The sequence below is a fragment of the Brachypodium distachyon genome, chromosome 4 (genome assembly GCF_000005505.3).
Source record: "Brachypodium distachyon strain Bd21 chromosome 4, Brachypodium_distachyon_v3.0, whole genome shotgun sequence".
Lineage (NCBI taxonomy): Eukaryota > Viridiplantae > Streptophyta > Magnoliopsida > Poales > Poaceae > Brachypodium > Brachypodium distachyon.
The window spans coordinates 33,936,953-33,950,559 of NC_016134.3; the positions used below are offsets into that span (position 1 = coordinate 33,936,953).

The following is a 13,607-nucleotide window of genomic DNA, read 5'->3' on the forward strand; positions in this document are numbered from 1 at the left end:
CTTTATCCACAGCGTCCTCTTTTTCCTCATACATGCTTGATCTTCATCATCTTTAGCATGGATCAAGCCTTGTGATACATTATGAATTAAGTACTATAAGTAGCTATTACGGACATATGATGTCTTAAAAAAACTGTGCTAAGATATGCATCTGGAATGCACTATTTAGTACTTGGTACTAATTGTATGTTTCTCCATTTTTTTAGAACGGTACTACTTCTATCTTTGTCAATAGGTCAACATAAATTTTCAAACACATGGCAACCATAGAAACAAGTTCCAGCGCATGGAAATAAATATTTGCACTGAGAAGATGGTGAGGTTAGTTTCAGGGACAAGCCGATAACAACTCAGGATAACTTACTTGAGGCTTGCAAAACCTGCTTGGGATGTTTTTTTGTGTGTTTGTTTGATATTTCTGAGCTGCTAATCATTTGAGAGCTCTTTTACGGTACCCTAAAATTAATATGTGCCGTCTATTTCCCCCGATCCAATGGTCGATATAATTGGTACTCTATCACTAGTTCCACGGAGTACTCACTCAGAAACTCATGGAGTACCTTCGTCTAAAGGGCAAAAGCGTAATTAACACACTATTGTAATTTTTTCTGGCGAAGGAAAAATTCATCCATGACCTAACTCTATTCCTGCTCATGGCGGCCGGCAAGATTCTCCAGGGTGCATGAGGCCACTACATAGGAGACGGCGAGCAACGAACCCATGTCGGCGCGACTCTGCGCTTCGTCCACGGCGGTCATCAACGGCGGCCACGCCTAGGGTTGCGGAGGAGATAGTGTGGTGGCGAGATTCTACGGCATCGTCCATGGCGTTCTACGGCGTCCGTGACAGCCACTGGTGGCGACGGCGGATTTACCGTTGATTTATAATCCCCAGTAGGCCAGTACATAGATTAGGCCTAGTACGTACGGAGTAGTTGCTGTTGATTTACTGAGTTCGTGTTCAGCGAAGAATTAAATGAATTGGACGTGCGTCAATCACCGGAGAAACGTAGCACGGGGCACGGCTCGGCGGAGGGGCGACCTGTTCGGCAGCGACGGCACGTTGCCAGACAGGCGAGAGATGGTGCAGTGCTGCCGGCCACTCGGTTCGATTTGGATGTTCACATCAATCGGGATTCTTTGACAGCATGGGGAGTTTTTTTTTGGGCTGACAGAGGAAAAGAAAAACTTGCCTTTTGAAAAATGAGTAAGTTACCCTTAAGAACAAACGGTTAGATCTACTCGGTACTCCCATGTGTGCTTTTGGAGTACAGGATACAGTAAAAAGTGTCTCATTCATTTGAAACCTGGACTGTTGCCAACTTTAGGTTGTAATTGCAGCAGCATGTTGCACTCCAGTGTCCTTTTTCATACAAACACTGGCAAGAAGTCATTCTCAGTTTTGCCATTTGGAGGAAATTGCGGAAGAGTTGGTCAGTTGCTAGAATTTATGTTCATCGAAACTAAACTAAAAAGTGTCCAGGACACCCTAAACCCATCCATAACCCACCTACTCAGGGTTCAGTTGGATGGTCTGCCCTCAGTGCCTTCTGATGCTAAGGGAAATTGAAGAATTAAATCCCCTCTCATCACTCATCAGAAGGGGAGGGATTGGGTTTAGACCTTTGCAAACAAGTCATCATGCATGCTACTGGTCTGGTGACAACTCCAATTTACGAAAACAAGCAGACTACAGATGCTAACATCACTACCAGAGCTCCATGCTTGTTTTAATCTTTGTATTTGTGCTATCTTCACATATGCATTCTGTTTCCATTCTGAAAAAAAGAGAGAGGATGTTTCCAACATCCAACATCAAAATTACTTGTATAGGTTTGCAGCTTCTGCATTACGATGTCAGGTATGTACCTTGCTTTGTGCTCCTGGACAAGAATGGTAGAGCTCTAGCGAAGACCGGAGTTCCAACTAGCAGGCAGCATGTTATCGCGGGTCTTCATCACCTTCTTAACATGAAGCGACCATCTAGGCAGGAAGGAAAAGAGAAGAGTTGATCATGATGACAATTTCTTGAGCATGATCTGTAATCTAGAATAATGTCAGATGACCCATTTTGTTTGTCTACCAAGCATTTCGGGGAAAATGGTTGGACGTATATTCTTTGGCCAACTCGTACATGATCAGCTTTTTTTTGTAGTACAAGGCTACAAGCACCTCTTTTGCTAGAATATACTTCCAAACGCTGATGTGGTTGGAGAGATTGTGGTGTATCTGTTCAACACGGTGAACTGCCTAATTCCTGTGTAAAACATAACCCATCATCACTTGTGCTTTATTTACTGTTCATCGCTAGTACTAATTTTGTTGCTTGCTAAATTCATAGTTCGTTACTTTATACTACTCCAGATGTGATCAAATTTGACCTCGAAATTTCACTGATTATATAGAATATCACCTCCTCTAGCTATGAGTCTCATGTTTTCCGGAATTGTTGAATTTGTAATCGAAGGAACACCTCTGATTAGGAATGCTATGATCGGAGAAAATGCCCCTCTTTGCACCTTGCATGTGTCCGCTGAACTTATCAGGTAATGCATCCAACCTATTTCAATCTGTTACACTTCATGTTGCTATAACTTGTAGCCATCGATCTGATGTTGCTGATTATATAGATTGGCGATGTATCCAGTGAAAACTGTTATCCGGTGCAAACTTGCAGAAGGATAAAATTTATTACTGAGAGTCTGAGACTCAAAATGGTTCTAATAACCATTGGACATCGCAGCAACCACGATTTTGTACGATCTAAACCTTGGAGGTACAGTCAATGCGCACCAGGGGTTAATGATAAAATTTATTACTGAGACTCAAAATGGTTCTAATAACCATTGGAAATCGCAGCAACCATGATTTTGTACGTCTAAACCTTGGAGGAACAGTCAATGCGCACCAGGGGTTAATGATATCAGCAGGGATGTCTCAAGGTGAGCTCCATTGATACCATCCAGTTTTGTAATCCATTTTAATCGACTTAAAAGCTGGTTGGTATGTAACTACAATATCTATCTGATTACCAGAGGGTTCAGATGGTTTTATTTGGTTCTTAATCTGGGGAAGTGGGGTGAAAATATGGGTTCGGCAGCTTATTCATATTCTTTTAACTGTTCAATGTGCTCTCCGGTGTTTCGTGGCTGTTCAATTTGTTGATGGTTGATTCTGCTACATGATGATCAGAGATGTTTCGTGGCTGTTCAATTTGTTGATGGTTGATTATGCTACATGATGATCAGAGAGTCCATGTTTTTCTTTACATAGCTATCATTAGTTCAAACGAATGTTTGATCTTGGCTAGCAAAAGAAGAGCTTCATGGCCTACGTAATGAAGGATTTGAATGATGAAGGGACTTCTTTAAGGAAATCCATTTTTTTTTCTCGAACACGCCAAGCAGCGTGTCATTTTCATTGAGAAGAAAATACAAGAAACGCAAGTACGCCGAGGCAACAAAAAAACCAGGACCCAACGGAGCACAAAACAAGAAAAAGGAAAGAAGGAGAAAAAAAGGCCAAAGGCCGCTATACAAGAAGGAAAGAAGGCAATCCATTTGATGGACTCATTCTTACAGTAGTCGCAAACCTTCCAATCTTCCATTATTTTCAATCCAACATGCTAGATCTCCAACTCAAGTAGTCTGGTATATTCTCTAGAGTACCAATTGCTTATTCTCTTTTGTCTTCCATAAATTTAAATTTTCTATGTTTATACATTTCCAGTCTGGACTCTTGGACTTTCCTTTAATTTCCCCATTCCATTGTTTACGTGGCCAAAGAAAATAATCTAGATGGATGAGCCATAACTCGATGACACCAGAATTTTATGCTTAAGTAGTTATATATGTTCGGATGGATAGACAACCCTTTTTCTTGGTAAAACTGCATTCCATGTAGCTTTTCAGGTCTTAGTCATAGCATTGGCATTAATTTCTACATTTTTTTGTGAAATTGTTATGAAGTTTGCGCTCTTTACTCTTTTCTCCATGCAGCTCTCTTTCTCAAATTTTGCATCTCTCTTTCTTGAATGGCTCAACAGATATATGGTTTGGTATTTTGACTTGGGCAAAAACTAGCTGATTTTATCTGCTCTACAACACGTTGATCTGTGATCTTGAATGGCTGCATACCATGTCTGAGCTGCAATTCTACTACCTGATGACGAAATAATGATTTCCTGAGATATTATCTCTTCATGTCTGAAGAATGCACGACCTAGGAGGCGTACCTTCTCTAAAAATACATGGACACAATGGAATAAGTATGACATTGTATTGTGCCAGTCAGCCTTGATTTTTGTGTACATGGACAAAGGTCATTCAGCTATCATCTAGATAAAACTTACACACAGGTCTTTTCACTTTTCCCCTTCAAAGCACAGAGATCAAGTTTTTGTATTGTGCCAGTCAGCCTTGATTTTTTTGTACATGGACAAAGGTCATTCAGCTATCATCTTTAGTTCTGCTTCAAAACACAGAGATCAAGTTCTCTGAATGGGCAGAAATCAAGCTTCGTAACAGGTAGGCGCACAGGGTGCGCCTATATCGCTGCATCACCTCCTACCGCCAGTGCGGCGGCTGGGAATCTTATATTTGGTCCGTTCACCAATTAATGCGTCCTCATTTCTTTCATCAACTACTATCAATGAATTCTGTTCAAGTATTATCAATTAATCAGTTGTTAAATCCTGACAGGTTTTCTTCGGTTCAGCAACAACCAGGGATTGCGGCAAGCCGGTGTACAGGGTGAGAAAATTAAATCTGATTATTTCCTCTACTGAATTTTTGAAATTACTTTTAGTGTTACTGATCTGAAACAAAATCATGTCATACTCCATGTATTTTTTTTCAAGCAAATCGCCACATGCCAAGGTGAAATGCTGACTGTTATTTGCATCGGCACGGCGAGAAATGGTGTTCAAAATTTCTTATTGTTTATTATTGTACTTCGTTACTCAATCATCAAGACTGACATGAACCAATCACCGGTACTGTTCACTTTCTACCCTTTCGCTTCATTTTGTTGTTTATGGCTTCTTTAATAAATTACAAGGACAAAAGTTTGAAGAGGTACGGCATTGTATTGTGCTAATTGATCTTGCTTTTCCCGTTTTCCGATACATGAACGAACGTAATTCAGATACTATCCAGCTAAAATATAAACATACGTCTTTTCACTCTTATCTACAAACTAAAAGCACAGAAATCAAATTGTCAGAACGACCAGAAAACAAGCTTCAACCTCAGGGGCGCACAGGGTGCGCCAAAAGCCCTAGTTTAGAGAGAATGGCAATAAGTCGAACAAGGTTGAAGAAATTTGTGCTAGAGCTAGCTTGCCGTGTTTGGCCAGTTTCATCCTGAATCTGCACAGCCCTAAGAGGGACCATTGTAATTTCACCGCTTGTTTCTTTGTGTACTCAAGGTTTGGGTACTGGATACCATTTATTTCTGGGGAGCCAGGAGTTACCGAAAATCCTGACCATTTACCGGACAGCATTTTTCAATCAAATTTTGAAATTTAACATTTTATCTTTTAAATATGATTATCCATTGCAGATATGTAAATTGTCAATACCACCATAGTATGCTGATGAAGCAATCTATCTTAATTTGCATGCCAAGGAAGCAACCAAGTTACCAAGAATTCACAAAGGGCTCTGCAGTTGCAAGGTTTACATACAGATAGACCGCAATGACAGACAGCTGTGGTGGTTGTTGGGGCGTATGTATCGTGCTATCCTAGGCTCCTAGCCCTAGGAGGGCTCGTCACCCATTTTAGACGCCAGAGGATACAGATTCTCTACGTGGCCTGGACGGACGGTGAAACGAACACAACGTTCCTTCCTTCCTTCCTCCCGAAGAGTCTCTAGTTTTGGAGGTCTCCTCAAGCAACAAAGTAAAAGAAGAAAAAAGTACTTGTGCAGTTGTATGAAGACTGAGCTTGCGAGCGGCTATCGGCACTCTTGTGAATCTGTCTGTCCGGTGTGAACTCCCAACTATTTTGTACCTGCACGTACTGATCTTTCGGATTTCACCTTCATTAACAATTTATCGGCGCCGGCCGCCACTGCCAGAGATCGGACAGTTGTTTGTGGGATTTTATTTAAGAGGGACGCAGACGAAGCCATCAGCACAACGGAGCTAACTTTAGGCGCCACCCAGGCGTATAATGCCGGCGGTCAAAAAATATATTCTTCTTGGGTTGATGGCATCGTTAGGGGTTATTTGGGAGAACGATACTCTCTCCATTTCACAAAGAATGGCATGCACGCATTTTAAGATTTTGCTTTGATCAATAATTAGACTAACAATTTGCGATTTATGTGTTAAAAGATTATATCATTGGATTCGTATTTCCAAAACCTTTCCAACGATATAAAATTTGTAACATATAATCTACATACAATTGGTCTAATCGTTGGTCAAAGTTCGACTTCGAAAAACGTGGACGCCATTCTTTGTGAAACGGAGGAAGTATATTCTTAGTATAAACACGGAAAGCAAGCCAATTACAAATTTGCACTAAAACCACGACAAGTATTTGGAAACGGAGCGAGTATTTCATAATCGATGATATCATTATCAATGTCGCCTTCCTGTCCCGATAGCCAGAGAAATTGGGTGTCTGCCTTCCGTAGCCGCGCCGAAAGGCACACAGCGACACGTTTTGGCTTGCTCGTGAAATCCAACGCCAGTTCCATAGCGGATAACGGCGACGACTGGACCACTGGATCTGAAGGAGGAAATGGGCCACATTACCATCATCTCTCCCCTAAACCAATTGTTGTTGCAGCTGTCGATCTGAATCAGCTAGAAACTGCCATACAACCTATGCAGGTAGCAGCCGTAGAGAAAGTTAAAATCGGCTGGAGAACGCAATGCTCTTTAATCCCCCACTTCCATTGAAAACAATACTCCCTCCGTACAACAAAAGATGTTCAACTTTATCAAAATTTGGATGCATTTAAACATGACTTAATGTATAGATGCATTCAAATTTAGTCAAAATTGAGACATCTTTTGTTGGACAGATGGAGTATTTGATTTGAGGAACCAGATTTTTTTTTGTTTTCTTGGGATGTGGATTGGATTCGATCATCTAAAAATATTTGTCACGGTAAATGTATGTGTTATGAGTTGGAGCCCAGTGATCTATTCATTGTCTCAATTTGATCTCTCGTGTCTCTAACAGAACACCTAAACACTTCTATATTTACGTATCACTATGCGGTGAATTCTGCTAAGAAGAAGAGATTTACTCTTCTCTTGCAACAGAAAAAAAAAACACTTATGAACGTTCTACTGCTCGTCTCTTGCTAGAAAAAAAAAAGCATTCTAAGGTTGAATGTACGAGTGTTCAAATCCAGTATGGATAAGAGCGGGGTACACTTTTGTAAAAGAATCTGGACATTTGCAAAACAAAACAAAGCGGAGTCTCAGATCCATATTAGTTGTCGAAATATTACATGTTTGTAGACACTTTTTATGTATAGAAACATCGATATTTAAACAAATTTAAGACAATTAATATTAATCGAATGGAGTATTTCTTCACGGGTCGACAATACCCGTTGTAGCAAGTTGCGAAGCCTGATTCCTCAAAAACAAAAAAAGTTGCGAAGCCTGATTCTGTGTCCGTCCTTCTTTATCCTCGTTCGTATAGTACTAGAGCCCACCGGTCGGTGAAAGTTTAAATCATCAAATCGTCGTCTGTCCAACTAAACACTGCCAAAATAAGCATCCATCACATTTAAAAAAAAAACGTCTAGGAGTATAAGATCTAGGTACAGTTAATCGTAGCTTGACCAGACCCTCTGTTGGGTCATCTGGTCCGTCAAGGTCGGCAAAGCCACATCTCGACCGTCCATCCCGCCGCTAGGTTTCCCAATGAACCAACTCCTCCTTGCACGCATCGATCGGAAGTGACACTAACAAAAACCACCTGCTTTGCTGCCGAGCATATATATACCGTAATCCCCTGGGCAAGCGGAAAACCCCAAACTCCCTCCGATTTCTTCCGGCCAAATCATTGGCGTCCTCATCTGCTCTCGAAGATTCAGGGTAATCCATCTCCTCCTCCTCGTCGGAATATCTTCTTTTTCTTCTTCCCGGGGATCAGATGGATGCATTCTCTCCGATTCTTTCGTCTCTTTTTGGTACTCTAGATTAGATTAGAATATTAGATGGATGGATGCGGTCCTTGTGAGGACGAACGCGGATGCGCGCTGTTTAGGATTCTTGGGAATTTCTTCATGCTGGTTGTTGTTCCAAGATTTTTTTTTCCTTCTAGGTTCTTGTTATCGGTGGCTGCGATTTTCTTCTTCTCATAATGCGACTGATTTGCGGCTGTATCGTATGTGAGGAATTGGCCACTTTCTCTGGAACAAAAGAAGTTGCTCTGCTTCAGATAGCAGAGCAATCTTCGAAATTCGAGGCGGGTTTAGTCAATTACGCAGTTTCCTACTCGTGTTGTTGTGGATTCTTGGGTTTCAGCCGACATATGTATTCAGGTGTGGAACTGTTGTAAGCTAACATCGATGTATATCATGTTTTCTTGGCCACGCTTATATATTCTTAGTTTACATGCGATTTAAAAGCACTTGATTTGGGAGCGTGCATCTAGGATCACAAAATCTGTGGGTGTATGAAATTGCATGTTTAAACTATTTGTTGTCAGATACACCTTTGGTTATTAAACCACCGAAACCATGTGAAAACTGCGGTGATCTATTGTGGGATATAGCTTGAGTTGTCAATCTCATGTACCTATATCTCTCTAGTTTGGAGATGTTGTTCAAGCTACCGATTAGCTCCCAAGAATTCCAGTCAGGTGGCCGTTCTTGCCTCTGATTTAAGTCACCCAGTCAAGTGCATTTATGTTATTTCTTTCACTATTCACCACTCTGCACTTAGTTATTCTGGCAAAGCGTACTTCATAGTTCTCTTTGCCTAATTTTTCCTTCAGCTCTTCTGTTGTGCCTCATGTTCATGGATTTTGAAAGCATCAAAGATTTCTAGAGTTGTCATCATGTTACAATTATAGCATGAACATGATTTGTGACACTCTTTCCTTTCTTGAACTAGGGTATATCTGATTTGTGGTAATTCTTTTTCTTTCATTTCTTGAATTGAACTAGGATAGTATTTAAATGTTGCTTACTAGTAAAGGGTGTCACCTGGAATGTGTGAGCCACTCGCTATCTGCACAAGTCAACACGTCATATATTCATAGTTTGAGTGGTGATTTTATTACTTAGTGATATGCCCTAGTGATAACTGATACATTTATTGATGCAGATGTCATGCTTTAACTGATGATTTTTTTTCTTTAGCATTATAAGCTTCGTTTGGGAAGTTATAATTGATATTGTAGTTGCTGCTAAATCTAAACCATCTACGGAAATTTTGCCTGTGCTATCTGCCTTATAAATTAGAATATCCAAATACTTAGTAGATGGTTCATGCTAGGTAGTATATCTACCATGCATTTGGTCTGCTGCTATATGCCTGCTTCCGTAAAAAAATGATATATCTGATATAAGTTACCTTTCCGCGCTGCGCAATTGACATTTATGATTTGGTTCATGGAACGGTATGTAAGTGTTATCTTTTCCTCTCTGCAGATAAATCATGGCTGGGATTTTAGGTTTAGTGCAGGTTGATCAGTCAACTGTGGCCATAAAAGAAACTTTTGGGAAATTTAGTGAGGTGCTGGAGCCTGGTTGCCACTTCTTACCTTGGTGCATAGGACAGCGGATTGTTGGTTACCTCTCACTACGTGTGAAACAGCTAGACGTCCGCTGTGAAACAAAGACAAAGGTTACTATTCTATTTTGTTGTTATCTAATGCCCTACTAGCGTATTACAACGGACAAAAAACATCTCTGCAAAGATCCAGCATATGTTCCTGATTTAGTGTTTCTTTGTTGCCCAATGAGTGCATTTTCGTTAACTTCTAGTAACTTAAGATAATGTCTTTGTAACTGTTTCTTTGTTGTCCAATTCTGATGTCTCATCTTTAATAACTCAGGATAATGTCTTTGTAACTGTTGTTGCTTCTATCCAATACCGTGCCCTTGCGGATAAGGCGTCAGATGCCTTCTACAAACTAAGCAACACAAAGCAACAAATCCAATCCTACGTCTTTGATGGTAAATTTTGTCTTTCTGATTGCACTGAATCTTGACTACATCCCATGTCTGGTCCAGTTTAGCCTTGTACGTGTCCTTTTATCCTGGAAAAAGGATACCTTCTGTTTCTCATAGAGGTATGTGGCTTATTTCAGTTATCAGAGCCACTGTCCCGAAGCTGGGACTGGATGATGCATTTGAGCAAAAGGATGACATTGCAAAAGCTGTTGAAGAGGAGCTTGAAAAGGTTTTTTGTGCACTGTTTGTTGTCTTAGAGCACAGGGCATATTTTGACTGACCTGATTTGTTAATGTTGTAGGCAATGTCTATGTATGGGTATGAGATTGTTCAAACTCTGATTGTTGATATCGAGCCTGATGTGCATGTAAAGAGGGCTATGAATGAGATCAATGCAGGTAAGTGCCAATGATCGGTTGCTTTCAATCCATATGCGTCAGATTAAATAAATTGACAATAAAACATACTACTCCGTATATGATTTTATTTAATTCTCTACTGCAAACATGCTTAGATTTTTTTATTGATATCTTTCTGATGTTGTGAAACAGCTGCTAGAATGAGGTCAGCAACCAATGAGAAAGCTGAAGCTGAGAAGATAATTCAGATTAAAAGAGCTGAAGGAGAAGCTGAGTCCAAGTACTTGGCTGGTGTGGGTATTGCAAGGCAACGTCAGGCTATAGTGGATGGGCTGAGAGACAGTGTCCTTGCCTTCTCGGAGAATGTCCCTGGTACCACTGCAAAGGATGTCATGGACATGGTCCTGGTCACTCAATACTTCGACACCATGAAAGAGATTGGGGCCTCATCCAAGTCCTCTTCAGTGTTCATCCCCCATGGTCCTGGAGCCGTCAAAGATGTCGCATCTCAGATAAGAGATGGTCTCCTCCAGTCCAATATTGTCTAAGAGGACCCTGGAAAGGATGGATGGCTTCTGTTTTCCAAGAGTTGTGAATTTCTGCATCGCTGTCCTAAGAATGTAGTATGCGATAAATGTTAGGGAACATCAACAATTTATCCACATGCACGCACTACTGTCAGTTTTACACGTTGTTATTATCTAGATAATTGCCCAGTAAGACTTAGATAGCCAGACAACTGTCTTGAATGGTACTTGTTGCAAGTGAGCCTGGATGACCATTCTTTGCATATCATTTGGTGATACTCTACTATGCTGCATGAGTGTATGTTGATCTGTTCACTCCATCTGGACCAGATTGAGCTTAATTGATTTTGAGCAGTTTGTTCTAGTGAGCAACCTTGAGTCTTACGTACCGAGAGCCTTGTGATTGTGACTAGCCTTACTAAGAGTCTTTCGGCAGCGGTGGCAGGTCGGCCAGTATTGTCCCAGGTGCAATTGTGTTCCATGATGTCGTTGTGGATGTTTGTTACGGATTTTGTTTGGTCTTCTGCTATTTAACTGGGCAACTCACCTTGCTTTATTAATGGATTGTGTTCTTTGTCCGGTTTTCTGCCAATTAACTAGGCAACTCTTTTCGCTTTATTAATGGATTGTGTACTTTGGATTCCTGTAAGAAAAAGGAAAATTCACCATGTAAAATTACACATACCGATTTATTAGGTATGTACATGATAAAGAGCAGTCTTCTGCAGTTAGCACTGGCACTAATGCTATACAGTACAAATACACTTATGTGGTAATAATGCTCGAGTGCGCTGCTAAAATGGCAGGTGAAGGAATGAGGGGATCAGGGGAATGAGCAAGATCAAGGGCACCAGGTTCGCAGGCTTCTGATCGAGCAAGTCGGGCATGGCGGTTGCGTCTGGCGTTGGAAGCTGAGGCCCTGCAGATTCCAGGTCTCCAGGTACTCCTTTCTCCACTCTTCCCGTAGCTCCTCAGAATCGCGGTACCATTGCCTGATAAGTAAATTCAGATCATAAGTGAGGCCGTCAGGGTTTACCTGCAGAGAACATGACACAGTAACGCAAGATTTTCTGTTGTACAAGCAGTCGCCAACTAATCAGGGAGTCTAATAAATGAATTAATCAGTGAATCAAGGGTAAAGAGCCTCAGCTCACCATATACCCTATTCAACAGATGCATATCATTCTCAGAGAAAGAAAACGCAGATGTATAGCAGGCATTCTGTCGAACAGCTCACGTGCATGAAGAAGGAGCGAGGCGGTGCTCACCTGCAGACGAGGGAGCAGCTGAGGAGGTCGACGCAGTCCAGCTGCGAGAAGACCCGCGCGATCACGTGCGCCGGGGCGCGCAGCGCGGCCGGCGTCGCGACCTCCCCTTCCTTTTGTGGCGGTGGCGCCATGGCCGATCCGTGCGAAGAACTCCGGTCGCCTCTGCGTTTGATTGGGCAAGTTGGCGATTAGCTACGGATCGTAACTAGCGCTGAAGAAATCTGTAGTCTCGAGGGGAGGTGATGTGATGTTTGCCGTGTTAGCGAAATTGTTGAATAACTAAGGAAGGGATGCCAACAGAATGTTATCGATTTCCGTCTGTGTGACTGTGATGTGTCCTTGTGGTGATGTGTGCGAATGAGCGCATCTACGTCTTCTTTGCTGTGACTGTCATTGCAAAATTCGGGATTTGCAGTTGACTTTTTGTTCCTGAGACGTTGGCTTTTTTTAACACAGTTTGTTGATAAAAAGAACAAATCAAAATTAACACAACCAAGAAAGAACTTCAAGGTCATGGTTCAATGGAGTCGGCATCTTTATATTTATATGGAATTCTGAGCTGCACAAACTGAATCAATATACTCCTAGTAGGTTTTGAATAGGCCTTTCGTGCGCTTATGGATTTAGTTTGGAACGAAAACGACCCAATAAACCATCCACGGCTCGGGGTTGAGAAAATTTATGTAGTGCTTTCTTAAAGAGAATAAGTTACTCATCTGCCGCTCGAGGCTAAGAAAATTTATGGAGTAGTAGTTCTCTAAAGAAAATATGTTACTCATCAATTCAACCACATTAAGCGTGTCGTTTCTCAAGTTGGTGTTAATGTTTATATTTGGTAATCCCTTCATCCCATAATTCTTGTCGAAATGTTACATGTATCTAAACGTTTTTTAAGAACAGATACATCCACTTTTAGACAATTTTGAGATAAGAATTATGCAATTTTGAGATAAGAATTATGAGACGAATGGAGTTATCTTATAAGGATCTGAGCCGGTGACGTTGATCCTCATTGAGATATCTCGAAGTTCCTAAAATTAGCATTTTGACACCGTTCTAGGTAGTAGATATATGAATGTATCATGATCTTCTTATTAGTTTATTTGATCGAGGTATATCTTGGTGTAGGGGAGTAATTCTTGGTCAAAATTTGATACTCCCTCTCATCCATATTACTTGTTGAAATATTACATGTATCTAGACACTACATAGATATATCCATATTTGGACAAATTTGAGACAAGTAGTATGTGTCAGAAGAGTATATAATTTCATATTGGCTTTGTATATTTGGACGGAGG

General features: G+C 41.0%; 2 protein-coding genes across 2 annotated transcripts; one reads left to right on the forward strand and one right to left on the reverse strand.

The window, feature by feature from the left end:
* Window positions 1–7,910: 7,910 nt before the first annotated feature.
* On the forward strand, window positions 7,911–11,410 carry LOC100832698 (hypersensitive-induced response protein-like protein 2). The gene is made up of 6 exons (XM_003577972.4): window positions 7,911–8,065; window positions 9,628–9,823; window positions 10,035–10,155; window positions 10,290–10,381; window positions 10,454–10,550; window positions 10,704–11,410. Exons 2-6 carry the CDS (start codon window positions 9,635–9,637, stop codon window positions 11,057–11,059), a joined length of 855 nt encoding a protein of 284 aa, XP_003578020.1. The 5' UTR covers window positions 7,911–8,065; window positions 9,628–9,634; the 3' UTR covers window positions 11,060–11,410.
* Window positions 11,411–11,684: 274 nt separating this feature from the next.
* On the reverse strand, window positions 11,685–12,699 carry LOC100821037 (F-box/SPRY domain-containing protein 1). Its single transcript, XM_010239786.3, has 2 exons — window positions 12,307–12,699; window positions 11,685–12,030 (listed from the first exon to the last, which is right to left on the reverse strand). Exons 1-2 carry the CDS (start codon window positions 12,435–12,437, stop codon window positions 11,880–11,882), a joined length of 282 nt encoding a protein of 93 aa, XP_010238088.1. The 5' UTR covers window positions 12,438–12,699; the 3' UTR covers window positions 11,685–11,879.
* Between the last annotated feature and the right edge of the window lie 908 nt (window positions 12,700–13,607).

Bases quoted from the DNA above. Each gene is read 5' to 3' on its own strand.
- LOC100832698 (XM_003577972.4), top strand. From the start codon at position 9,635: ATGGCTGGGATTTTAGGTTTAGTGCAGGTTGATCAGTCAACTGTGGCC. The intron at 9,824-10,034 runs GTTACTATTCTA...TTAATAACTCAG, and splicing joins GCTGTGAAACAAAGACAAAG to GATAATGTCTTTGTAACTGT. The intron at 10,382-10,453 runs GTTTTTTGTGCA...TTAATGTTGTAG, and splicing joins TTGAAGAGGAGCTTGAAAAG to GCAATGTCTATGTATGGGTA.
- LOC100821037 (XM_010239786.3), bottom strand. From the start codon at position 12,437: ATGGCGCCACCGCCACAAAAGGAAGGGGAGGTCGCGACGCCGGCCGCG. The intron at 12,031-12,306 runs GTGAGCACCGCC...TTTACTTATCAG, and splicing joins AGCTGCTCCCTCGTCTGCAG to GCAATGGTACCGCGATTCTG.